At 39.4% G+C, this 27,935-nt stretch overlaps 1 protein-coding gene across 2 annotated transcripts; it reads left to right on the top strand.

The window, feature by feature from the left end:
* Positions 1-427: 427 nt before the first annotated feature.
* UBQLN1 (ubiquilin 1) lies at positions 428-27,935 on the top strand. 2 transcript variants are annotated; one of them, XM_042877476.1, is made up of 11 exons: positions 428-710; positions 13,513-13,664; positions 15,733-15,848; positions 17,360-17,622; positions 18,461-18,619; positions 19,282-19,525; positions 19,936-20,078; positions 21,047-21,130; positions 24,789-24,904; positions 25,234-25,402; positions 26,750-27,935. In XM_042877476.1, the coding sequence occupies exons 1-11, from the start codon at positions 552-554 to the stop codon at positions 26,900-26,902; spliced, it is 1,758 nt and encodes a 585-aa protein (XP_042733410.1). In that variant the 5' UTR covers positions 428-551; the 3' UTR covers positions 26,903-27,935. The 2 variants fall into 2 exon arrangements, with proteins under 2 accessions (XP_042733410.1, XP_042733408.1); XM_042877474.1 differs by having other exon boundaries at positions 26,747-27,935.

Here is a 27,935-nt window from a genome sequence, read left to right as displayed (position 1 = left end):
GTGGAATGGAAAGCCAGGCTCACGTTTCACGCTAAAAGAGAAACAGGAATCTTGAATTTAGGATTATCACGAATTAAATAAAGTCTGGCTTGGTGACACTAGATTTAATTAGTGATTAAGTTTACTTGGCCCAAGATCGAGAAGAGCGTGCCCCCGGCAATGGAGCGCTGCCGCAGGGATTCTAGAACAGCAAACAGCTCGATGTTCACTACCCATACGGCGGCACAGAGCGAGAAACTGAAAGGCAAACCCAGGCCAGCAGCCCCGGCCCGCCTCCCTGGTGGGGGTGTGCGCGACCAACTGCACCTGCGCGGGCGTCGAGCATGCGCACAGCGTACACTCCCTGTCCAGCCCCCGCCCGGGCAGGCAGCGCCCCTTTCTAGTAACTTCCCCGAAGCGTTGCGTCATCAGTGCGCGCCGCGGCCAGGCTGGGGTATTTCCGCCCGGCGCTGCGGGAGCAGGCAGAGCCCGGTGGGGCGAGGCGAGAGCTAGGGGTGGCTGGGCTCGTGCGGAGCTGCCGTGCGTTAGGAGCTGGCCCGGTCCCGCTCGCCATGTCGGACGGCGCAGACAGCCCCGCAGGGAGCCGCAGCGCCCCGGAGTCCCCTGCTCGGGGCTCAGCTGCCGACGAGCCGCGGATCATCAAAGTCACGGTGAAGACTCCCAAAGAGAAAGAGGAGTTCTCCGTTGCCGAAACCAGCAGCATCCGGCAGGTGAGGGGCGGCCGGGAGCGAGGGAAGCGCGGCCCGCCGCGATCTCTGCCGCGATCTCTGCCGCGGTCTGCGGCCTCAGGCCGCGGGGCCGGGGCCCGCGCCGGTGACGAAGCGGCTGCTGCCCGCCGGAGCTGCGCGGGGCTGGGGTCCGCTCCCTGTGGGGCGGTCGCTGAGGCGGCCGCAACCCTCCGAACTCTCGCTCCCCACGGTTGTGTGCCGGCTCGGGAGGGGGCCCGGGCCGAGCTCTTGCCGCGTTGCCCGGTTGGGCTGACTCAGGCTGGCGGGGGAGGTGGCTGCTCGCTTGCCGGCGGGGCTACGGAGAGCGTGCGCAATCACCTTCCTGAGAGCTATGCGGAGCCGGTCGTTATCTTGATTAAAAAACGTACCTTAAAAAAAAAAAAGTCAAAAACAAACAAACAAACAAAAAAAAAAAAAACAAAAAAAAAAAAAAAAAAAACAAAAACAAAAAAATCGAGAACGCCACGGCGAGCATTTGAATTTTAGGGAAGTTGTCTTTTTTGACAGATCGTAAAATTTGCACTGCAAACGAAGTGCAGCTTCAGCTGTGCTTCAGTGTGCTCGTTATCGATATAGGGCACTGCACGGTGGTACTGCTTAGTAGCTGATGTGCTGGGGTCTTTTTTACATTCTTAAGAAAGCCAGTTTCTTCCCCCCCCCCCCCCCCCGTACCCTCGGCTTGAAAGAAGTAGTGAATCATCGTTTCAGTTTCTTTTAATGATCCTGTTTGTCCTGGAGGTTTTCTCTGCAGGTATTGACGGGGACTTTTGTTTGAATTAGAGGACAAGCAATCATAGAGAAACTACAACCACAGCCTGAGGTAGAGTCTGTGAAGTCAGTCTTCTGCCAGGCTGGATGTGGGTCTGTGCAGCCTTGTGTAGTGATTGGCAGCCCTGTACGTAGCAGGGGGATTGAAACCAGGTGATCGTTGTGGTCCTTTTCAACCTAGGCCATTTTGTGATTCTTCTGCTTGTGAAGGGGATGGGTACTGCTTTGAAATACTCCAAAAGGTGCAGTTGCCTGGAGGGGATTCAGAGCTTATTTCACTTTCCATAAGATTTGTCTGAAATGTTCCCTGAAGTATTTCTGGATGAGGCAAATCAGCTTGACTTTTTTTTTTCTTTTTCTCCCCTCTCCTGTATGTAACTGGTAACTGAAAACTAAAACATGGGTGCATATATGTGAGCTCCACTGGTTGTAGGAATCCAGCCATCAAACTTGACAGCCTGAGTGACAGGTTAGAAAGCTGACTTTATTGCAGCTCTGATTCCCCAAGCATGCACGCCCAGCATGTAAAGCACACAAATCCCATATGCTTCAACGTGTAAGCATACGTACAGTTTCCACGAAATGCCTGCCTATTTCTAGAATTGCTTTATATACTAAAATGTAATGCCACACATGATAATTTAATATGGGGTTTTTACAAGTTGTAGTTGTGAGGTTCCAGTGGGAAGTGTTGCCCAGGCAAAAGGTTGTGTGGGCCAAGCCTCATATTTAGTCAGAAATGTATTTTTGAGAATCGTGGCTACTTAAGTTTCTTATTAGCACATCGACCTTGTTGTGGTGTCTGTATTATCAAACACAGCAGGGTACAGCGTATCTCCTCAAGGCTTGTGGGATGAGGCTCTGCTTTTAGGCTTCAGGTGCCCTGCTTATCTAGGAATAACAGCCTTCCCTAAACACAATGTCAGTTTGCTAAGGAGTTTGAATTAGTTGCTGAAGGCTCTGAATTTATTGTTAGCTATCACCACTGCTGTCAGAATGCGAAGCTTGACATCATTTGTCATGGACGAACCAGAAGACCCTGTGTGGTTACCAAAGGGGAGTAAAAGAGATGAAATAAAAGCTCTGAGTGTAAAGTTATATTCCAGCAACTTGGCTAGAATTTACACTTTTGTTCTACCTAGTTGCTGCGTGGAGACAAAATGGTGGTATTTCTTTCAAGTTTTTCCCATTATTTTGCTTATAAGCATCTCAGAAATAAGCTTTATTGAGGTCCTTGCTCCAGCTGCTGGGGAGGTGATATTCTCCTGTCTTTGGTGTTCTTTTTGCAGTATCCTATCTGCTACTCTGTCTGCAAACTTAATCTAGGCATTTCTCCCAAAGGTGAAACGACTGTGTTTGCTTTTGATGTTATTCACAGTGTTTGCAGAAATCTGTCTGAAGGGGGCACTTTTTTTCTTTTCTAAGCAACATCAGTTCTGTTACAAAACTACTGTAAAATTTTAAAAATTTTTTTTTTTTTTTTTTTTTTTTTTTTTTTTTTTTTTTTGGAGATTCATAGACCAGATCTGACAGAAGGGTAACATCTGTCACCAAAAGCAATGTAATTGCAATTTATTTGGAATACTTCAGGAAGCGTAAACAAATTTACTTAAGGTCAGATATTCTGCAAATTTGTCTTTAGCAAGAATTTTTTTTTTTTTTAAATATGAAGGCCATTTGGGATGCCAGGTTTTTTTGTGACCAATTGTCTTAAAAGCTGAAATATCTAGATAAACTAGCAAGAACGCAATTTTTTACTAAAAGCAGACCTACAGTTATAAGTAGTTAATAGAACATGCTGCTTGAAATATAATTGTTGTCCATTTATCTTAAATGCTAAACATTTTACATACATCAAAGGTACAGATTGTATTTGCAGTTATTCCTTGGTTCCCATGAAGTAAGATTGCCTCTGTGGGTCCAAAGCTGTGTCCCAGCTACCACTGAAAAATGCGGTGTCTGATAGTGGCTAACATTAGTCTGTTTTTTCTTCAGCTGTAATTATAAACTGTTTTTAACAATAAGCATCGGCAGTAAATGTGATGTTTCTAGAATTGACTCTGAAATGGGTTAGTCTCAAATACAAAACAAATTGCATATCTGTTCAAATGTGCCTGGGATCAGTAAGTGGTTTGTCATCTTGTTATTGGTCAGCCAGCTATGTCTAGTATATTTGCAGGTGGGGGGAAAAAAAGTCTAAACTGATGCTGCAAAATAAAAGCTATTTAGTTGCATATTTCTATAGCTAATGTTAAGACTCGGTGATTTTTTTTTGTTTGCAGTCATTTCAGAACATTTCCAGAATGAAACTCTAGGTTTTTTAGATAAATATTTTGAGCTACTGGGGCTATACAGTGTGTCTTATTTGTTGCTCTCTTAATGTAGAAACATAGATCATCACAAGCTGGAAGGGACCCACGAAGACCATTGGCTTTGCTCCTGGCTTCACACAGATCCACCTGAAATCCAAACTGTGTCTAAAAGCGGTGTCCAAAATGCTCCTTGAACTCTGGCAGCTTAGGGCTGCAGCCTGTTCTGTGCCCACCACCTTCTGCTGAAGAACCTTTTCCTCATAGCAGTATAGACTCTTCAGCTTAAAGCTGTTCCTTTTTATCTTGTCACTGGCTGCTAGAGAGGTGTCAGCATCTCTGTCTCAGCTTCCCCTCACAAAGTTGTGGCCAGCAATGAGGTCACCCCTCAGCCTTTTCTAAGCTGAACAAATCAAATATCGTAAGATGCTCCCTGTGAGTCACGCCCTCTAGACTCCTCACCATTTTCGTTGATCTCCTTTGGACACTTCTAATAGTGGTAATTATATCCTTCTTATACCATGGAGCCCAAAACTGCACACAGTACTTAAGGTGAAGCAGTGCCAGTGCCGAATACAGGGGGACAATCACTTCTTTGACAGGCTAGCTGTGCAATGTTTAATGCAGCTCACGTTGGCTTTTCTGGGCACAGGGGGCACATTGTTGACTCCCACTGGTTAAACCATTAGCCAGAACCTCAAGTCCCTCTCTGAAGGGCTGCACTCCTGCTGTCTGTTCCCCATCCTATACGTACATACATTCAAGATTGCAGAAACAAGACTGCTCTTGTTTCGTTTCATATCATTTGTGATGTTCAGCACTATGATCTGTCAGTCTTTCTTTCAAGCCCCTCTACCCTCAAGGGAGTCAGCAAATGTTCCTAATTTAGTAACTGTCCAAAAACTTACTTGATGTGCACTCAAGGTAAAGCACTTTCCAACTATTTTAAGAAAGTATTTTGGTTTTTTTCTATATTGAAAACTTCAGTAACAGAGTCATTGCTGATCCTGTGTTGTGCACCTAGAACATGAAGTATGCAGGTTACAGTGGAAAATAACCTTCAAATGATAAGCTACTTTGGAAGGTCACTTGATTGCAAGTGCTGCCCACCTGTCTTTTTCTTGTTTTGTTTTTTTCCCCTGTGAAATCTGTTTGTGCTCAGTGTGTCTTTAATCATTATCAGTACAAGAAAGTCCCATGTGGTCCCTCCCACATGTTGCTGTCTTGTGTGGGCTTCCCAAAGGCTGCAGCTCTCCAAGCACAGCTCCGATGCTGCTGTATACCAAACCTACAAGCACTGCTCTGCATGGGTGGCAGCTGCCCCACAGCAGGCTGCTCTCCAAGGGCGGGAGCTCTGCCCCAGGGCCTCCTGTTGGGGTTTCTATGGGCTGTCTCCTATGATTTTCCACAAGCTTGTTTTGCTAGCTTCAGTCATCCTTAGTCTTGAAGGGATGAGGAAGGGGAGCACAGAGCTGGAAAAAAAAAAAAAAAAAAGTTTTGTGTGCTGCTTAAAATTGACAACAGTGGGTAAATATCCATGTGGATTAATACCTGTTATAGAGATAGCGTTAAGTGTTCTACGTATTTCAGAGTTCACTCAACATCTGAATCTGGTGACTGTAAACTTTGGCTATATAGGAAAACCAATAAAAGCATGAGTAAGGTTTGGACATTGCTTTACAAATTGTGAGTTGTGTGATGGATTACATGTCTGGGAAAAAAAAACAACAGCATTTGTCTTGTTGCTTGATGAGGTTGATAGTTCCTTAATCTGACAGACTGAAAAGATTAATTGCTATCTGTGTTTCTTTCATTCAATATATATTGTATTATCACTTTAAATTTAAAGCTTACTGAAACCAAACAATTCAGAGATATTTAGCTGGTGGTCAAATGAGTAATAATTCTATTGGCAGTAATTCATATAGCAGTTTTTCCTCAGGAAGAATGAATATTGTCCGACCTCTTCCTCATTAAGTTGAAAAATACTTTATCTTATGCTGTTTCATGTGAAAAAAAAAAAGTGTAGAATACATTCTTAAAATGCATCTCTTCTGCAAGAATTGCTGTTTGCATATAATACTCTCATGTCCTTTTTCAGTCTTGGTGGCTTGCTAGAGAAAAGGCCTGTTCTGTTGCAAGCGCAGTACTTTCCACCAGTAGTTGCAGAGTCCTTTTATGGAAAAGGGAGGAACTGCTAATCATCTCTCCTAGGTCAAAGCATGAGGGAGTGGAATGGCTTGCTGAAGTTTGTCTAGCATAGAACTGGCTAGAACGTGAGTCCTGAGATACTCCCACTAGATGGCACTGCCTCTGGTTTTCCTTTCTGAGTGGTTATGATTGTAAACATCAAGAATGTGAGTTTGTTTCTCAGAATGAGTTTTTTGTCAATTTGGATTGATGGCAGTGCTTGAGAGAATAGTGTGATTATGAAACTTGCGTGTGTGTTTGACAAGGGTATGGGAAGATGGTAACTCACCATTAAGTCATAACAGACAAAACAAAGCATGTATGGAAGCCTGATTTTGGGTGCACTTTCCAGCAATGCTTCATCTGCTGCAAAAAAATTGGCCATGCCAAAAGTGCTTTGCTGCCTGTAACCGCAAATTCTTGTCCCCATTCCTGTACAACATCCAAGAGTTGTGCAATGAGAACTCCATTTTTACTGATTCCCTTTAATTCAGAGTCATGAGATTACCCGATGTGATTCATCTGGGAAGGAGGCCACAGCCATGAACAGTTGTATTCCTGTGAGTGTATGTGGTTCTTTGGTTCCTCACTTCCTGAGTTTGGAAGACTTTTGATTCCATTGTGTGAAATGTATCTGGAGCTCGTCAGTTAGCCTCTGTTGAAACTAGTGTGTGTGGGTTAAGAGGCTGGAGTATTGTTGATATACTGAGCCTTGTGTTTTAATAGAGAAGGCAGTTGAAAGTTTAAGTAGTCCTGGATGAAACGCCAGTTGTGAACAAGGTAATGTCATTTGGCAATGTTTTTTTGTAACAGGACTGTTAGTTGAGGAACTGTTGGGAGTGTAAATTGCAATTCTGCCATGTAATAGATACAAACTTTTGCTTCATTACCGTGTTCAAAACAGTTTGGTTTCTGAAGATTGCAACTTTGCTTTTTTATTGTTATTTAGGTGAAGTTGTAGCTTAGTATTTTCAAAGCAGTTGCAGTTTTCTGGAGCCTTTCGGTGGTAATTGATGTTAATTCACTAAGGCCTCTTTCATACTATTACAGTAATTTCATTTTTAATTATATCTCATGAAGTCAACACTGAGAAAATTTGGGAAATGTTTTTTTCGTTTACTTGTTTTCCTCCTTTTATTCTTTGTTCACAGAATCCATGTGGATGGTAATGTTCTCTCTGTCTCAAAAAAGAGAGTGAGTCAGCAAAAAGCTTTTGAATCATAAGATGGTAATATCTCAAAAGACAGTTTGCATTTGAAGTTTTTTACTTTAGCTAGAATAAACTTTGATGAAACTTCCAAGGCCAGTTTATCAGATGGTCAAATGTTAGAAGACTAAGGTTTGAAGTATGGGTATCCCTTGCAAAGTGGCTGTGGTTTTTTGTTTTGTTTTGTTTTAAAGTCTCTTATAGTTAAGTGTTGATGTGTATTCAGGTACGTAGGTGCTTTGTTCACTGACAAAATTTTTACTATAATTAGCTCACATAGGAATTATGCAAATTGGATTCTCTTCACATTGGTTTGGGCCTGGGCAGCAGCAGAGCAGTGTTCACCTGTGTGTTGCAAAAACCTTCAGAGGCAATCAAGTTGAGCAGATGGAGTGGAAGCCTTAACAACTTCTGGAACCTGTTCTTGTGATAATGTGGAACCAAGGAGTAGTTTTCTCCTAGTGGAGTATTGCACTGAATTGTGTTTTCAAGTACTGTGAATTCAAGGATATTTTATTTAGGAACCAAGAGTGTAAAAAAATGAGACTAAAAAATGCTAAGTTCCCCAAAAAATAAAAAATAAAAAATAAAAAATAAAAAAAGAAGAATTTGGAAATACAACAAAAAATTTTACAAGTTAAGATAAAATAGGAATGCAGGCCTGGTGCTTCAGTACAACCAGCTTTAGATTTGCTCTAATTTATGTCAGATCTATGAGTTTCTGTGCCTTGAGGAGACTGTGACCTTGAGTTAAGTCATTCTAATTAAGAATGATTTCTGTTTCTTCTTCTTGGGAAGCAAGTCTGTCTTGATGTTAGTCTTGTGTTTCAGACTGATGCATATTCTGATGCAGTTATTTTCACTGATTCCTCTAATAATGTTGTTTAAAAGTGATTTCACTCCTTACCTTATTTTGAGTGTATTCAGTTAACAGAGCAATGCAATGAAGTAGTTTCTGTGAAAATGCTAGGCATTTAGTATAGCAAATCATTATTCTTTGTAATGTGTTGAAGTAAGTCCTGGTTCTTGAAGTGAATTTTTAAATGGCAACACAAACTGACTAAACTATTGTTTGTGATGTTAAATGCTAGTAAAAGGGAATAGTCAGTGCAGTGGGAGAACTGCATAGAGGAAGTCCTTGCTTCCAGCCAGCTACTGAGACTTAGAACTGTTTCCACTCTTGGTTTTCCCAGGTGACAAAGTATTTTAATCATAGAATAGTTCAGGTTGGAAAAGACCTTGAAGATCATTGAGTCCAACTGCAGCTTAACCATACTACCCTAACATTAACAACCCTCTGCTGAATCATGTCCAAATGGTTTTTGAACACATCCAGGGATGATGACTCAATCATCTCTCTGGAGAGCCCATTGCAGTGCTTAACAACCCTTTCTGTAAAGAAGTTTTTCTTGATATCCAACCTAAACCTCCCCTGCCGCATCTTAAGGCCGTTTCTCCTCGTCCTGTCACTTGTAACCAGTGAGAGAAGAGACCAATCCTGCTCTTGCTATAAGCACCTCTCAGATATTTGAAGAGAGCAATAATGTCTCCCCTTAGCCTCCTTTTTCCCAGACTGTACAGCCCCAGTTCCTTCAGTTCTTCCTCATTGGGCACATTCTCCACGATCTTCAGCCTTGTTGTCCTTCTTTGTATTGAGGTGCCCAAAACTGAACACAGTGCTCGAGGTGGGGCCTCACCCAGTTCAGGGGCAGGATGACTTCCCTAGTCCTGCTTACCTGCTTCCTGATACAAGGCAAGATGCCGTTGGCCTTCTTGGCCACCTGGGCACACTGCTGGCTCACATTCAGCTGACTGCCATCAGTACACCAAGGTCCTTTTCCACCAGGCAGCTTTCCAGCCACTCCTCCCCAGGCCTGTAGGGTTGCCTGGTGGTGTTGTGACCAAAATGCAGGAACCAGAACTTGGACCTGCTGAAATTGATACAGTTAACCTTGGCCCATCAAACCAGTCTGTCCAGATCCCTCTGTAGTCCTCTTCTCCCCTCTGGCAGATCTATGCTTCCTCCCAACTTGGTGTCATCTGCAAACTTACTGAGGGTGCACTCAATCCCCTCATCAGGATCACTAATAAAGATGTTAAATAGAAGTGGCCGTAGTACTGAGCTCTGAGGGACACCGCTCGTGACTAGCTGCTAACTGGGTTTTACTCCATTGACCACAATTCTTTGGGCTTGGCCATCCAGCCAGTGTTTCACCCAGCAGAGCGTGTGCCCAAACCATGTGCAGCCAGCTTCTCCATGAGGAATCTGTAGAGGGAGTATCACAGGCTTTACTGAAGTCCTGGTAGACCACGTCAACAGCCTTACCTGTTGAAACAGTGACTGTAGCTTACCAGCAGTGTTACTTAGTTGAATTATATGAATAGAAAAAGTAAGCAATACGAGAGTTCATTTTACTAAAAACACTGAAATCTGTCCCAGCGTTATCTTTTACTTCCTTTTTTGTTGAGTGTGTTTAATTTGAGATATTGAAGTGATACATATTAGATTGACGTTTGCAGTTCTGTTTAGGAAAAGAGAATCGATGCAGTTGTCTTCACTGGTTGCATTTAGAAACTTCTGTAATTCATACTGCTTTTTCTTACTAAAGTGCTTATCTCCTAACTTGTTGCATGTTAGAATGATGAGGAGTCCTAAAACTACATGTACAAGGGGTCTGTGGGAGTTAGAATGCATTCATTTCTTCATTTTATCCTTACTCTGTCTGAATTTAAAGAAAACTGTGGGTTTTCTGTTTTACTATATGAGAACGACCTTGCATTTAATTTAGTTACCAGTGAGAGGTGGAGACTAAATGCAGATATGCTTGCCTGCAGTGTTTGGGAAAAATTTCTGTGTTCCACCCTCCCTAACTCTTCTTCACCAAGCAAACAGTAGTGATTTGTGTTATCATGGGACAGTTTGGGACAGTTAAAGATATCTACTTCCAAATTCCTTGCTGTGATCAGGCTGCCCAGGAGCCCATCCTGCTCAGCCTTGAACACCTCCAGAAGTGGGACGTCCACAGCTTCTCTGGGCAGCCTGTTTTGCCATGTAACTACCTTCATATTAAAGCATTTCTTCCTAATATCTAATGTAAATCTGTTTCAGTTTAAAACCTTCCTCCTTGTCATATCCCTAAGTACCCTAGTAGAGTCTCTCATCATCTTTCTTATAAGCTTAGTTTAAATACCGGAAGCACAATGAGATCTCCGCAGAGCTTTTTCTGCTTCAGAGTGAGCAAGCTCAGATCCTGAGCTTGTGTTCATAGGCAGCCCTCTGATCATCTCCATGGCCCTTCTCTGCATCCACTTGAATAGCTACATGTCTTTGTTGTGTTGGGTGCCCCAGGCCTGACTGCAGTGTTCCACGTAGAGCCCCCCGAAAACACTCCAACCTAGGTGTAATCATCTTACAGTACTGGCAGAGATTACGTGATTCTGAAAACTGGCATGTGTTTGATCCTGAGAATTTAAAAAAAAACAAAAAAAAACACCCCAACTTGTACTGAAAAAGATCTGTAGGGTTCTTTACTGCAGGTGTATAAAATGGTCTCCTCCCCCTGCCTCCGAAGAAAGTGTGCTATTGTCACAGGCCTATGCTGTTGTTGTTACTGTGTTTTTATTGCTATGTTGTTATTTTTGATTATTAAAAACAGTCAGCAGACTCATTCACAAAATGAATTTCATGACATCACATCTAGATGGTTTTCTTTTGTGGATATGATATGAAGCATGGCTCAATCATTGCAGAAATCTCAAGAATGTGCTGAACTCAGGTGAGACAGATGAAAAAGACCTGATTTTTTTTTTTTTTTTTTTTTTTTTTTCTTTTTTTCCCCTGTGAGTGGTTAGTCTATTTATATAAATATGCCTCAGTTGAAATTGTCTCAGTACTTAAGACAGATTTGTTTTCCTGGCTGGAAAAAGGCCCTTTGTGCATTTGGGTTGTGCTCATACATTGCTGTAAAGGTTTCTTTATGGTTCTCATACATTCGATTTTATATTCCTGTCTTAGATTGGTGTTGGTTTTGCAGGTCATTTAAAGCAGTATCATGATAGTAGGGAAAAGGAAGCGTATAGCCTTTGATACCTATATACTAGTAATACTAGGTACCATGTAGCTATGTTCTATGAAGGGTGTTTTGCTTCTTTGGTCTTGTGGAAACACAGCTGCTTCTGGAAATGTGGCAGGACATGGCTCTGAGCAGTGTTTACACTACAACATCAACTTTATGAAGATAATTAAGTTGTTCCCTGCCACGCCATGTTGTGAAAGTATGAGAGCAAATTACATTACTCTTTGGTCTGGCACAACATTTTTATGCATTAACTTTGTACCAAACTGAGTATTTCTCCTGGTTTTGCTACACTGGAATGTGCATTCCTGGGAATAATTAACAACGAATGCAGAATAGGAAGCAACTGTGTATGAAGTTATTCTGCAGAAAATGGTCTACAAAGTTAACAGTTATTTAAGTCAACACTGTTATTTTCCCATGTGGGCTTCTGCTTCTTACAAGTGGGAATGTATCTTGCAAGATCTTGTAGAGTTTATCCTGCTATCCTAGTAAGAGTGAGTAAGAGTTTATGTAGAACATTGTAGCTTATTTAGAGTCTTACACTTATAACTGAATTAAAAAATCCAGAAATTAGTGAGAATGATTGGATTAGAAAACACTACTCCTCAAAGGAAAGTTAGCCTCACTGCAGCTCTTAATTCTAAGGAGAGCAATCTGTTTGCATTGGCCATGGTGGGCAGGACAATGAAGAAACAGGGGTGTGAAGCTCTGGAGTAGGTTTATTGGAAAAAAAGATAATGGTATCTATCTCTGGAGACCTCTGAAAACAGAGTGGATAAGCATGTCAGTAATAGTTCAGGTAAGTAAGCCACTCTGGAAAGGAATGGACTCGATGACTTTCTGGAATACCAACAAGCCACGATATTGTCACTATAAGGCTGACTTAGAAGCTGTTTTGATAAGAACCAGAACTAAATCACTGATCAGACTTAACTAACCAGGGGCTATCTTCTACCCAGACAGAGACTTATCTCTGTTGTGTCTCAGACACTTTTTTCTTCTTTTCCTGTACAATAAACCCTTCCAATTAGAGACTTATGTTCAAAGTGTAATACGAGGGGATTTTCTTTTTTAGTCCTGCCAATTATAAAACATAATTATTAATAATTATAAGATTAATACATGAGTTTTCTGTAGGAGTGAGAATTTCTAGAATGCTTGGAATTTTGCTTCTGAAGACGTAAGGTCAATTTAATTTTAAAGTGCCAAATAGGGTGAACTTCTGGAGTTTTTCCCAACTGACTAGAATACCTTCAAAAATAATTAACCTACTGAGTAGTCTTGTTTAAAAAATGTACCTGGCTTTGATATAATCAAGTCATTCCTTCTCACTTTTTCCTACTATTTTCCTTTTTACTTTTAGTGACTTTTTTTTTTTTTTTTTCTTGCTGTGAAAACTTCTATAGAATAATAAAATCTCAGTCAAATTGTAACCTGGTAACTACTTGCTAAGAAGGCAGAAAGATATATATTGGATTTCCATGTTCTCTTGGGCTAATGAGTGTGATTTTTGTTGTCAGCTGAAGTACATGGCTTTTCACCATGACATGGGCTGGAACTATGTCATTTTCTTTGTGTTGTGAGTTGGCTGAGAAAGCAGGGCCAACTGAGAAATTTTTTTGCCTGTGTGGAAAGGAATGCTAGTTTTGTTGCATGGAAGGCAGCAAAACTGTCTGAGAAGTGAGGATAATTCTTTGCTTTTTTCAAGGAAAAGCACAGACAGATTCACTGTAATTGGGATATTCTATCCTCAGTCTGATCAGTGAAGGATAAATTCTGCAGTATGTGTATGTTATATGTGTGTATATATATTAACATATTAGTATGCATATGCTGATATATATGTAATATGTGTGTATAATACTATATATATTTAGTAGGACATGTAAATTGTGTGTGTGCATATACACACACACATGCATACACACACTGGTATGTACTTATTGTCATGGATTTGTACCTGAAATACTACCTATGGAACATTTCTCGTCTTTATTGCATGGTAGAGGAGTGACTTGATTGTCTTTCCTTGTATAAAAAAAAAAAAAAAAAAAAAAAAAAAAAAAAGAGAAAATTGAGTGAGTTTAATGAAGTATTTCTAGATTGTGTGAAGTGGAAAATGCAGAGCAAGTACTTTAGTATATTAAACTTGAAACAAGTCCACAAATCATAAAAACATAGTAGTTCAGTATACAGTTATCTGAGTGTATGAAATTAACTTTTTTGTTTAGTTTAAGGAAGAAATTTCTAAGCGTTTCAAGTCCCACACCGATCAGCTTGTACTCATATTTGCTGGAAAAATATTGAAAGACCAAGATACTTTGACTCAGCATGGGATTCACGATGGACTCACTGTTCACCTGGTTATCAAAACACAAAACAGGTAATGTCGCTGATAAACAGTTGTCTCTTTGCTTCTAAGAAGTCAAAATAATTTTGATTTCTGATGTGACAGCTTCCTGTTCGGCAAACTTAGATCTGACTAAGCAACTGTAGTCAACTGATTAGTTGTGGTGTAAAATAAGTCTGAAGTCAGAACGCTCTTTTCTTAGACCTGTGTCATATTTTAGTCAGATTCATGTCTCTCTGTGTCATATTTTTCTGTGTATTTTCTTAGATTAAGAAAACCAAATATCTTTATTAGGAAGTTCACATTAAATGTAACCACCTTTGCAGTCTATGATCTTTGTGACTGAAGTTACAACTGCTTGGCTCGTTGCACTGATTGCATGATCCAGTAGCAACAGGACAAACAGGATTGATTTTTAAAATAAAAGATAGTAGGAAGAAATTTTTTATTCAGAGGATGGTGAGGCTCTGGATCAAGTTGCTTATAGAAGCTGAGGATGTCCCACCCCTGGAGGTGTTCAGAGCCAGATTGCTGGGGGGTGTCTGGGCGGCTGATGTGGTGGGTGGCAGCCATGTCCATGACAGGGGGATTGGAAGCTAGATAATATTTAAGATCCCTTCCAACCCAAGCCATTATATGCATCTGTGATTGTACTGGTCTTGTGTTCAAAGCTGTCAGTTGCTCTTAAGCATAATTACTCTGCAACACTTTTCTTCTCAGGAGCACAGAGTATTACCCACAGTGGGTCTGTCAGGGAGCGTTATTACAAGCCCAAATACCCCTTTCCTGGGTTGTTAATGTGTATCTGGAAGCTTCCCTCTAGAACAAGCTTTCATTCATTAGATTCTATGAGTGCTTTGGTAGACATAGAATTCTCTTACTAGAGTATAAAGGAAAATAAGCAAAACTGAATTATATGAATCATTGTGCACTGAGGTTTTAGCAGAACTGTTAGATCTTGTGGACAAAAATTAGTGTCTCCTTCACTACACTGGAACGTCAGTAGCAATTTGAATGAGGTTGCTAAGTCCTGTGGTACCCTTGGTGTTCATGACTTGACATGATATGTTTTAGGTATCTATTCACAAGGGTGATGATGGGATCCTTCATAAGTTAATACTGATTGGTGGAAGAACTTGCAAAATCTGCAAAGCGTTTCGTTGCCAGTTTAGCTTTTGATTTTAGTGACAGAGAGCTCTTAAACTTCAGGGAGGCCTCTGTACTGAAGGCATCTGTCAGATTTGTACGGGTTACTTTTTGTTTGTTTTGACTTTGCGCTATTGAAGCAATTATAGAATTTTGTTGTACAAGAAAGATACTGAGATGTGAGATGAACTGATCTGTAAAATGTAGCATGTTGTCTAACCTCCAGGTCTTTGTGGAAGGTCTGCATGCATAGATTCTACAAGTTATTTTACACTGTAATTTTGTAATTTTTCAAATGCAGATGTTTATGTAATTGTTTAGTGAACCAGATTTAGCAAGTGATTTGGACTTAAAACTTGCCTCACTGAGTAGAGGCCAGGTTAGCTTTGAATCAGCTGAATTCTTTGGTCTTTTACATCATATGGCAGCACCAGTACTATTGCCTCTGCAAGAGACAGGTGTAGTGAGCATATGAATTTGGCAGCTGTTTTTACTTCATTCTTAGTTATGAAGATTATTGACATTCTGATATTTGTCTTGTAGTAAGAGAATAATAGAATTTCACTTCTTTAAGCCTCAAGCATATAATCACTGTCTGATGGCTATCAAATACAGTAGAGTAAGGTGAAGAATTTCTGAAGCAAGGAAAAGACTTGGAGAGCAATGCACTCTGAGTGCACGCTGCTCTGGGGTTGCATGAGAAGGTGGCAATGGCTGCAGTGATGCCCGTTCATTTTCTTAATATTTCAAGCTTTTCTTCTGAAGAACAGATGATGTTACACATGTCTGAAAGACTTATCACAGGAAGCCATCTAGAGAGATGTGATTCTCAGGAATTATCAAAATGAAAAACTAAGATTCTCAAGTATCCTTGACACTCTTGCTATGCTTAATGACATTATTTAAATTGCCTTGCTACGTTTGTAATTTTGAAATTGTCTTTCTGTTTTTTTAGATCACAAGACCACCAAGCTCAGCAAACACACAGCAGCGGGAGTACCACTACCACATCTGCATCAAGCAGTAGTACCTCAACACCAACTTCAACAAATAGTAACCCTTTTGGCTTGGGTAAGAACATCTGTTAGACCTCATGGACAGAGGGGTGGAGCTCTTCTCCTACAAAGAAAGGCTGAGGAAGCTGGACTTCTTCACTGTGGAGAGGGGAAGGCTGCAGGGAGACCTCATTGTGTCTTTACAGTACTTAAACAGAACTTATAAGGAGGAAGACCAGCTTTTTACACAGTCATCACTTATCACAGATAGTGATAAGAAAGAGTAGAATGATTTTAAACTAAAATAGGGGAGATTTTGATTAGATGTCTTTCAAATTGTTGTTTGACATTGGCAGAGGCTGCCCAGAGAAGCTGTGGATGCCCCATCTCTTGGGGTGTTCAGGGTCAGGTTTAGTGTCGCCCTGGGCAGCCTGGTAGTTCGGAACCCTGCTTGTGGCAGGGGGAATTGGAACTAGATGATCTTCAAGGTCCTCTCCAGTCCAAACTGTTCTCTGATTCTCTGGTGGGTATCTTCTACAGGGTACAGATAATTTTCTGTGAAGCTTTGTACTAATGCAATTAAGACTGTAAAAAAAAAAAAAAAGCTAATTACAAATACCTGTGACATAGGTTGTAGGAAGGGGCTATAGACAGGAGCTGTTTCAGCTTCAGAAGTAGAGTACTGCTGATGCTGTATTCTGGCATTATTGGTAATTAAACTCTTCCTGGTGTCATCCCTCTCCTTAAGAGTCTGTCTGAATTTGCATGAGGGAAGTAATGATAAAGTTGGATCTGTAATACAAAGCCGAAATCTGGAACAGAAGCAGCAAAATTGTCTATTTTTTTCTCAATTTCCAAGCATGTTGTTTTCTCCTTCATGAGAAAAGAGACTGCAGTGTTCATTTGAAATTACTATTTCAGCAATATCAATATTTCTAATTCTTCTTTTTCATCTCATTTGCTTTTGTGGAAAAGAAAAAAGAAAAGAACAGAATTGAAAAAGCTGTGTTAAGCAGTTGCATTTTTTAGGTGTAACCAATTCTGTAGCTAACTACATCTTCAATAAAATATTGAAAGTTTTCTATTTGGACTCAGCAAAGGAAGGGAAGCAAAAGCATTATTGATTAGTTCTTGTTGCAGCAGTGAAAAAGAAGAGCTCTACTTTAAATTACAATAGGCAATATACATCATACTGTGAGGTCTCTTTCAGTTACAGTCTAAAGAAGAGTGGAGAGATGAATGGCTATCACAAATGGACTAAAATATATCAGAAGGAAAAAAAAAAGTCAAGGCCTCAAAATTCAAGCGGCACTCGTTACTGAGCTGTGGAAAATCAGAAGTTGTTAGCATTGTAATAACTTCTATTTCAAAGCAATTCTCTGTTTTTTTTTTTTTTAAGATGTTTTGTTATTTAAGAAGCAGACTTAATGAATGACTGCTTAACAGCCTCGCAAAGATGGAGTTTCCACTGAATTTTGTTATTTTTGAAATGTGGAATATATCCAAGTATTTTGCATTTACAGAAGATGTTGTTCTGTTTAGACTTACAATAAGAAATGTAAATTCAGTTATTTTTTTCCTCTAAAGGTGGCCTTGGAGGTTTGGCAGGCCTGAGTAGCCTGGGCTTAAATACGTCAAGCTTTTCAGAGTTGCAAAGTCAGATGCAACGACAACTCATGTCCAACCCAGAAATGATGGTTCAGATAATGGAGAATCCATTTATTCAGAATGTGCTTTCAAATCCTGACCTGATGAGGCAGTTGATTATGGCTAACCCTCAAATGCAGCAACTGATACAGAGAAATCCAGAAATTGGACATATGCTGAATAATCCGGATATAATGAGGCAGGTATGTAGAAAGATCTCTGAGTTTGTGACCTTTGATCATAGTATAACTGAACAACATAGCAAGAACTGGATGTCCATAGTTGAGTATTGAGAAATGTTTTTGAATAATTTGAGTTTTTTAGAAAGTCTATAAAATGTCACTGTAGGCAACTTGTAGTTATGTTTATAGTTGTTAAAGCCTGAATTAGGTAATTCAGAAAATCTGCAGCATGGTTTTCATAGATGTTGAAGATTTTATGCTAATGTCTTGTGAGTTTAGAGTTGGATACAGTTGTCTGCACTGTTGTGTAGCCAACAAGTTTTGGAGAATTATTACTTTTGGTAAACTGTACTTATTTCCAGTTTACCTATCTCTCAGGAGCACTCTCTGGGTGCTTCTGTAGTTGCATGTTATGTAAGATATGTTATGTTGCAAAAGATCTCGAAAAGCAAATGAGAGCATTTGAAAATGAGGGTATTTAAAATTTCCATTATAAGCTGCACACTGTAATGATGTTAGAAGTACCCTGTGAGTGTACTTCTGAGCCTGTACACATGCTTCTGATGGGAGAAGTACATTGTGTTAAAAAAGATAAAGAGAGGAGAAAGAATAATATGTTCAAGGTTTTTCTTCTGTTTAGCAGTGCTTCCAGACCCAACCCATAGTAGTAGCTGTAGTCACAGCTGTGGCAGAACACACGCTAAGTATCAAATTCTGCTGGCTCCTATTAAGCTGACTTCTTGATTTTTGGCTTTAATTATAATGTCAGGCTTAGATCTAGTAAAAGAGATGCTGTCATGCTGATGTCTTCACTTTAGAATGGATTTCTTAATACAGATTAAATGTTCTACTTTCTTAGACAATAGAACTTGCTAGAAACCCTGCAATGATGCAGGAAATGATGCGAAACCAAGACCGAGCCTTGAGCAACCTTGAAAGTATACCAGGTGGATACAATGCTTTGCGGCGTATGTATACAGATATTCAGGAGCCAATGTTGAATGCGGCACAGGAACAGGTGAGAAAAGATAGCAGATGCCACGGAGAATAAATATTTTTAAGAGTGAAAGAATATAAATGATGTAACTTATCAAATGTGTACTTGGCAAAGTTTTTGTAAAGATGGAATTCACAGTATGGCCTTCTCTCTCTGTTGAGGGGAGAGAAAGGGAAGATTTTTTTTTTTTTTTAACATGTTCTGTGCTCCTTTAAGCTTCAAGAAGTACCGATACTGTGTTGTGGGTCTGAGAAGCTATTTTCAAGTTGATGAACTTCTATATTAAATAAGTTACCACATAGTCTAAATTCTTTTACTTCTTTGACTTGTAAAGTTATGAGCTCCAGGTAAGTTAATAAGGGTGGACTTAGTAATATGTGTAACCTAAAATGGGAAAAGACTTCTAACAGTTGTAAACTGCTGTAGCATATACAGTCTTACATGATCAAAATACTTGTGTAGTAGAAATTCTACTTTCAAAAAGAAGTGAGACTATTTGGAAAGACTACATTTTCTTTCTCTGTGTTTACTCTTAAATAACTTTAGAATGGTGAGTATAACTATTAAGAGCCATCAACATCTATCTTCATGATAATTTTGGAAATGTAACTTGTGGTTTATAGCAAACTTAAAAACAGTTTGCTTTTGTAGATGATACATGTTTGCTTTTCCTTCCTTTGTAGTTTGGAGGTAATCCATTTGCTTCTTTAGTAAGCAATGCATCATCAGGAGGGGACAGTCAGCCATCTCGTACAGAAAATAGAGACCCGTTACCAAATCCCTGGGCTCCTCAGTCCACTTCTCAGAGTTCTACAACAAGTACCAGTACAAGTGGTGAGAACACTGACAGTGCTAACGCTGGAAATAATACGTCTGGCAGTACAGGACAGAGTTCAACCATACCAAATCTGGGACCTGGACTAGGAGGTGTGTTTGTTATTGCAGTTGTATGCATTTGGGAAATTTGCTGAAATGATCATTTTATTAGGAAGAGACTCAGAGCCTTTATTTCTTTACTGCAGTCCTTGATAAGTGTCAAAGTCTTTTGTATAGAAACGTGAAAAGTAAAATAAGAATGATACTGTGTGAGTATTGCCTTAAAACAACAATAGTAGGAAATCCCTAGATGAGTGATGGTGTTTTTCCTGTTTGCAGACAAGCATGAAAACAGCTGATGACTTGTAGGCCTAGTGGGCCTCCTTGTTAGATACATTTTTCTTAACTTGTTTTTGAGAGACAGATGCATCTATGTATGCAAAACCACATTAAAGCGCATTTCAGGGACTCATTTGATAAGAAGTTTAATAAAGTGACCTTTCATTTTTTTTTTTTTTAAGCTGGTATGTTCAACACACCAGGAATGCAGAGCTTGTTGCAACAGATAACTGAAAACCCGCAACTTATGCAGAATATGTTGTCAGCACCCTATATGAGAAGCATGATGCAATCATTAAGCCAGAATCCTGATCTTGCAGTACAGGTAAGTGTGTCTGGTGTAGCAATGTATTGATGTACTGTGTGCATTGAGTTTATTTTTTAAAATTTGTTTATATGATAGTTTAATTTTTCACTACAGAGTGATAGTAATTGAGCAACAATTCAACACTTGTCTGCAATAAATAGCCCAGTTTTTCAAGTATGCTGATGCCTAACTTACATAAATTATTACCAGGTTACCTTTAATGATCTGTTGCAGTGAGTTTCTTTTATAGTTGGACATCTGCCAGGCGTTCTTCTGAAATAACTTGTCAGTTTGTGTATGTTCTGTGCAGCCCTGAACTTGTGACCTAGTGCAAGAGCCAGATAGAGAAAACAAATGCTTGTACATTAAGGTGGATCTGCTTCCTTGTAAATAAATAACCACAGTAATCTGAGATGAGAGAAGTGAAAGGGTAGAGTCGGTGCTGTTTCTAGGTGTCATTCTGGTTTTAATTGCTTACCTGTGGCTCTTGCATGCTACTGAATTACAGACACTGCTGTTCTGTGAGTAATATCTTAGAAGTATTTTCACATTTCAGTTAAACAAATAATAGCCAAAGTCAAATGCTAAACAAAGAGAAAGTGTCTTCCTTTCTGTATTGAATACTGGCTTGGATCTGGTCTTCTGCAGATGATATTTACAGAGAGACAATCATTTAGATACGTAGCAGAGGCTGAGCAAAAGTGAATCATAATATAAATGAGATTGTCTTGGCGGGGATCTGGCAATTTTTTCCACTTAAGAAAAGATAACAGAAAAAAAAAAATCCCTGCAATGTCTTTGTGCTGGTGGTTCATAACAAGTTTTAGTTAAAGGAGATAGTTGTGTTTGAGAGTTCGAGTTTTCTTAGGTGGTTATTGTATTCTTTATCATTCTCTATGATTCATATTTTTTAAGTATTCATCTTTAAATCCACAGTGGTTTTTTTTACTGCTTGATCTTTGAATTTAAATATTTTTGTCCTATAGATGATGTTGAATAATCCTTTATTTGCTGGAAATCCTCAGCTTCAGGAGCAAATGAGACAGCAGCTTCCTACTTTCCTTCAGCAAGTAAGATAAGATACTAGCTATTATTAAATGTCTGTACTTCAGAGAAGGTCTCTTTTTTCCAGTAAACTGATGTCTTTCCTTGGTTTGATTAAAAGCTAGAGCATTAACATACATTCTCATTGGCTTTAGACACCAAGTTATTTTGTTCCATGATAAATAAATTCTTGCTTGGACTCTCCATCCTTTCAGAAAGTTAAACCTTTTGGTGGATGTTTGTCTATGATCGGCACAATAGTTTAGATTTACTCTTGCCTCTGTAGTTAGAAAGAATGATTCTTACTGCACTGTAGATGGAGAACACTTTTTTGCTCTGTGATTTGTTTTGTAAATAAAACAAAAATGTTAGTACTTTTTTCCATAGAGTAATCTTTCACTGTGTTTTTCCTACCGCTGTAGGAAAAGCCACTGCTGTTCCACCCCACCTTAAATATTGGAGTAAAGGCATTTTGCAGTGTGTGTAGAAAGACCCAAATCAGCTAATGCAGAGTAGGCTGGTTTCTGAAGAAGCAGAAGCCTGTGAATTGCATTGTGTTCCTTGTGAACATGATTGTGCTTGTTGCTTGGGTGTCTCCATGATTTTAGCTGTCACTGTGAGTAGTGGTGCTGTGTTCTTTGAATAGGAGTAAACAAAAATATTGGGAATTAAACACATAATCCAGTTGTATAGCTTCTATCATTAGACTGTCCATATAAATTTGAGTAAATGTGCATTGCTCTTACTGCAAGCAAGCAATGTTACAAGTAAAGTATCATACTCAGGAATTACAGTAACAACTTAATTGTTCAGAATAAATGACTTAAATTGTTGAAATCTGTGAATAAATGCTCATTAGTGTAGACACAGCAAGAATCACTATTATGAGCTTTTTCCTTTGATTATTTCCTCACTTTGGTATCATATGATGCAGACACAACTGCTTTTGTCTTCACTCTGTTGGTTCAGGTGATTTACTGCATTAGGGTGTGAAGTAAAGTGGAAAAGCACTTGAGTTATCCTCAGAATGTTGATAATTTTGCTGTTCATACTTCCTCACTTATCTTTTGGCTTTATATGGTTGAATTGGGTGGCAAACTATAAAGTGTTTCTCTGTGCAGAGGAAGGCATCTTTTGCAATAAAGGGCAGTTACCCTGAAGAAGTAGGAAAATTCAGCAGTGAGCTACTCTATCTGCAGTTTTCACGAGTCTTAGCAAGAATTGCCAGTACTCAGATAAGATCTAGGTCACAACAGCGTTCTAGAAATTGTTGGGCCACCATTTTCTGTAAAAACAATTCTGAATATTGGACAGCAAGCCGCAGTTTGTTCGTTTACCTAAACAGAATAGTTACAGCAGCTTACTTTGAGGAGCCCAAAATGCTTTCTTCTGAAAATCGTAGACTCACCAAGGTTGGAAAAGATCTCTAAGATCATCCACTTCAACTGTCCACCTATCACTACTGTTTCTCATTAAATCATGTCCCATGGTGCAACATCTAAATGTTTCTTGATCACCTCCCTGGGCAGCCCGTTTCAGCACCTGACCACTCTCTGGGAGAAATGTTTTCTAATGTTCAAACTGAATCTCCCCTGGCACAACTTTGAGGCCATTCCCTCTAGTCCAGTTACTAGTTACCTGGAAAAAAGGCTGACCCCAACCTCAACCACAGCCCTCCTTCAGGTAGTTCAAGAAAGGGATAAGGTCACCCCCTGAGCTTCCTCTTCTTCAGGCTGAACAATCCCAGCTCCCTCAGCCACTCTTCATAGGGCTTGTGCTCCAGACTCCTCACCAGCTTAGTTGCCCCCTCAATGTCTTTCTTGTAGTGAGGGGCCCAAGACTGAACACAGTACTCAAGGTGCAGCCTCACCAGTGCAGAATACATAGGGATGGTCACTTCCCTGCTCCTGCTGGTAACACTATTTTTGAGAAAGCCAGGATGCCATCTTGGCCACCTGGGCACACTGCTGGCTCATAATCAGCTGAGTATCAACCAGTACCTACAGGTCCATTTTCTCTACAGTCTTCCAATTGCTCTGCCCCAAGCCTGTAGCATTGCCTGGGGTTGTTGTGGCCAAAGTACAGGGCCTGGCAGTTGGTCTTGTTGAACTTCATCCCATTGGCCTCAGCCCAGAGATCCAGCCTGTCCTCAACCCTCTGTAGAGCCTTCCTACCCCCAGGCAGATTGATACTTCCTGCCAATTTAATGTCATCCGCAAACTTACTGAGGGTGCGCTCAGTGACCTCATCCAGGTCATCAGGAAAGATAGTGAACAGGTCAGGCCCCACTACAGACCACTGATCACCAGCTGGATGTGACTCTGTTTATCACCACTCTCTGGGCCTAGTCATCCAGCCACTTCTTAGCTTGGCAAAGTCTGTACTTGTTCAAGCCACGAGCTGCCAACTTGTTTAGGAATATGCTATGAGAGCCAGTGTCAAAGGCTTTGCTGAAGTCTAGGTAGACTACATCAGCACCTTTCCCTCATCCACCAGGTGGGTCACTTGCTCGTAGAAGGAGAACAGGTTGGTCAGGTAGGACCTGCCTTTCATGAAGCTGTGCTAGCTGAGTCTGATTCCTGAGTTTGGCCTGCACATGCCATGTGATCTCCTTTAAACGATCTGCAAGATTTGAGTAGGCTTTGCCAGCTATTTATTTAGTTACTGTCTGACTTCTAACAGGAAAATAAAAATCCAAGAGATGAACAGAGGATGTTAACAGATAACAAGACTTAAGTGTGGCTGTGCTCTAATATTCCAGACTAGACTTCTTAATGCCTTGTTCTGCAGTTCTGTTCTGGACCAGAGGAAGATTACCTTATAATGTGCATTTCTTCATGAATCAGATGTTTTTGCAACAGAATAAATTTGGTCTAGTTGCCAAGTAAAGGCTGATAAGATTTATCAGCCTGTCTGCTGTTAGAATTAGATCTAGCTACTAAAACTGTCTCACTTGTAATTGAAACAAATAGCATTTGCCTGTGGGTGGCATCTGTAAGCAGAGGTGAGGGTAAGCTGTTAGTTTTGATCTTGTATCTGAAATAGTCTGATTTCAGGATATTTAACTTCAGGAATCAAAAGGATTTGCTTTTTAAGTTGTCTGTGGATGTGAAAAAACAATTGAAGTCACAGTGAAGGTCCTTTAATACTGTGAATTTGCTTGTATGTTTTGTAGTATATTTCCATTTCTGTAGTCTGCAAGGGAATTATAGATATGAACACATGCACAAATTGTCATGATTATAGTTCAGTAGTCTGAATTTAGCTAGGAAATAAATATTTTGTAACTTTTTATTAGATATGATGAAACTTGATTAACAGTTATTCAGTGTTGTTGCTTACTAGTAGTGTGACATAAGAGACTAATTCAAGAATGATGATGGGTTGGGACACTCCTTGGCTTTGAAATATGATGGTCTTTAGAAGTTGTATTGAAAAATACTATTTTGGCATACTCCTTATTTTTCACATTTTGTTCACATCAGAGAAAGTTCACTGATCACCTCCCGTGAAAGTTTTCTCAAGAAACCCCCCAGACTCTGAAGGATTTCATGTAAACATTCAAATTTAAAACGAGAAAACAAGTTCTGAAAGCATATCAGATTCTGTAAAACATTAAGTGGTTAAAAATTAACACTGAGTGCTTTGACATGATTCAGTCACAAGTCTCTGTCATTTTCTTAGATGCAGAATCCTGACACATTATCAGCTATGTCAAACCCCAGAGCAATGCAGGCTTTACTACAGATTCAGCAGGGTTTGCAGACTCTGGCAACAGAAGCGCCGGGACTTATACCAGGGTAAGACTCAGTGTCACAGTTTTAGAAGACAGCTTTTCTCTTGTGCTTCTTTCTACAGGTAGAGATTTTATCATTTGAAAACTCTTTGTTTTGTCTTTTTTGGAGCCAGGCTTGTTTTGGAATGTTTCACTGAGCTTGTTTTGGAATGTTTCATGATGCAGTACATTTTTTTGAACAGTGATGACTATTGTCTTTGTTGTAGTATGTCACCTACTCTGCATTTGACAGAATTTTTACATGGTAATAATATATAGGATTAGAGAAGACATTACAATTAAGCATGGGTTTATTATTCAATTGACTTATTTCTGTTTCTGTCACTTGTGCAGATTTAATCCTGGTTTAGGTGGCCTGGGAAGCACTGGAGCTCCTACAGGGTCCAACGTACCTAGTTCTGTTCCCAGTGACAGTACAAATCCAGCATCTGGAGCTGCTGAACCCAGTCACCAGCAGTTTGTCCAGCAGATGTTGCAGGCCCTTGCTGGTGCAAATGCTCAGGTAAAGTACATTATTGCAGACTGGATTTTTTTTTTAATTATTCCTAAAGTTTTCTCTTAAAACAAATTAAAATAAATCTGAGACTTGAGAGCTCAGAGTACTTCTGCTATTGAAAAAAAAAAAAAAAAAAAGCAGAAGCAGCTTAAAATGGCATTGCAGCTGTGCAAGTAAGTATTAAAAATAATTAAATTTAGGTAAAAGTGTCCTCTGAACAGTTAATCCTTTTAATATACTCATCTTCATACCCTTGAATTTCTGAAATGCCTTGAAAATTGAGGTGATGAGGTTTGCTGACAGGTGAAATGTGTGCTCAGACAAGAACTTAAAAATGCAGAAAGCACAAAGTTTGTTAGCAGTGCTGTCTGTTACGCTGTAGCTGTGACAGTCTCTGTCCAATGCTTTGAAATAGCCACGCTCCAGTTATTTGGATTCTCCATGAATTGTTGCTTCTTGGACATTCTGCAGGTCCAAACTGCAGTTTGTTTTGTTACACTGTGAAGACTTGGGCTACCAATTGACTATTTTGCTTAGTTGTGCTTCATGAGAAGCAAGTAGTGGTGAGGGGACTTGTTGTTGTAATTTGGATTGTCTTTCTGTTAGCTTGGAGCCCTGGAACTTCTACTGGTAATAGTTTCTTGATGGATGAAACTGTTGAATTAGAACAGAAGAGTAATTAACAGTATCTGTGCAAGTTCGTGTAATTAATAGTAGCTGCACAAGTTTGTGTTAACATCTAAAATCTCACTGATTTAAAGTGACTTCTTGTGTTACTCCAGCACATTATTTTCATATAGTTGTTCTCATTCAAAAATGCTTTTGAATTGGAGAATTTTGCCACGAGTTTATGAATGAGTAGTATTGACCCACAAGGCACAATTGTGAGTTTGCTTTAGGCTGGAGCTTTCCAACAGTTAGAATTCCGGTAACTTAGTCAACGTATACTTGGAAGACTAAAAGCAAGTTGACTTTAATACCAAGAAAAGAAAGACTGAGACATTCACCATTGCCAGCAGAGACATCATCGAAATTCTGCTGTCTGACATTACTAGTTTGAACCATTTCATTTCTTAAATTATCTATATCTATTTTATGCTTATTTAATGCATACTTATATTAAAATACTCAATTTAAAATATGGAGGGAGAATGGGACCAAATATAGATGCATATAATCTGTATCTGTAGCTATATTAAGAAGTTATTCTTACATCACCAAATTCTTTTTTTTTTTTTCCTTTTCCTGTAGTTTAAGAGTCCATGTAAGTGGTGCAGAAGCCACTATGTTTAAATCTAGTACTTTGCCAAATGTGTACTGTGGATTTACAACTTGAAATTTTGTTCTTAGCAGTTCCAAAATCCAGAAGTTAGATTTCAGCAACAACTGGAGCAGCTGAGTGCGATGGGCTTTCTGAACCGTGAAGCAAACCTGCAGGCGCTAATAGCAACAGGTGGAGACATCAATGCAGCTATTGAAAGGCTCCTTGGCTCTCAGCCTTCATAGCAGTGTTTCTTTGACTTGAAAAAATGTAATTTATTTTTGATAACAGCTCTTAAATCTTTAAAATACTTGCTTTTATTTCATTCTGACTCTTGGGATTGTCTTGTTACAACTAAAATCAATCTACATTTTAAGGTGGAGTGCAGTAGTTTTCTGCAAACAATGGGGATCAGTGAATTTTCTCAGTTGTTGCATGCATCACACATCTTCTGTTTTGCATTATCTGTGATTTTTTGAAACTATATCAGCTTTCACAGTTGCGTGAACAGATTTTGTATCATTTGCAACTGTTCAGTTTATTTCCTGCTTAAACATTAGCCTTCAGTAGTAATTTAATGTAGAGTACAAATTAAAAAGGAAAAAAATTGATTGAAGCTATAATTTGTGGATACCAATACTGCTTATTGTGATTTCAGCATGTATTTTTTTTTTTGCTAGCAGAACACTGTAAGATTTATACCACTTGAGTAATCTACCATTTTTGCTTTAATTTGTATAAAGTATAAACACAGTATATACAATGGAGACGGCTCGTTTCTAGAAATTTACACGTTGCAATAGAATAAAATTATAAGTAACCAAAAAAGCCAGGAAAAGAAAAGTCATATGCCATGTTTTCAGTGTAGAGTATTCCAGCCTCTTTGATAACCATCTCAGCAAAAAAGCTTAGGCAAGTTCATTTAAAATACTGCAGTTAATGTTCTGGTTATCTCTTTAAGTCTAACTACAGAAACTTGCATTGTAAAATTGTCTTGATATTCACAAAGATTAACTGTAAATTACTTTAATTGTTGTGCAAATTAAAGAGGTACTGCCTTGTGCTCAGAAAGAGTTTCTGAGGCCTTTTGGTTTGTTTCATTGAGATTCTAATGTATTGATTTTTGTAATTGGAAACATCAGTCTCACACATTGTCGTCATGTGATACTCTAATTACTTTCAAGCTCCATGGAAAAAATACTGTATATCTTCTGAGGTTTTACTGGTAGTAACCTCTACTGTGCACAGAAAATAAATAAATACAAAAATCTTTCAGCA

This window comes from Lagopus leucura, unplaced genomic scaffold (assembly GCF_019238085.1).
Source record: "Lagopus leucura isolate 7727_CA_CO unplaced genomic scaffold, USGS_WTPT01 Super-Scaffold_100018, whole genome shotgun sequence".
Taxonomy (NCBI): Eukaryota; Metazoa; Chordata; class Aves; order Galliformes; family Phasianidae; genus Lagopus; species Lagopus leucura.
The sequence above is the reverse complement of the archived record's forward strand: the minus strand, read 5'-3'. Positions and strand labels throughout refer to the sequence as shown.

Coding starts and splice junctions, on each gene's coding strand:
- UBQLN1 (XM_042877474.1), top strand. CDS start 552: ATGTCGGACGGCGCAGACAGCCCCGCAGGGAGCCGCAGCGCCCCGGAG. Junction 711..13,512: donor AAACCAGCAGCATCCGGCAG/GTGAGGGGCGGC, acceptor TTTTTTGTTTAG/TTTAAGGAAGAAATTTCTAA. Junction 19,526..19,935: donor TCTGGGACCTGGACTAGGAG/GTGTGTTTGTTA, acceptor TTTTTTTTTAAG/CTGGTATGTTCAACACACCA.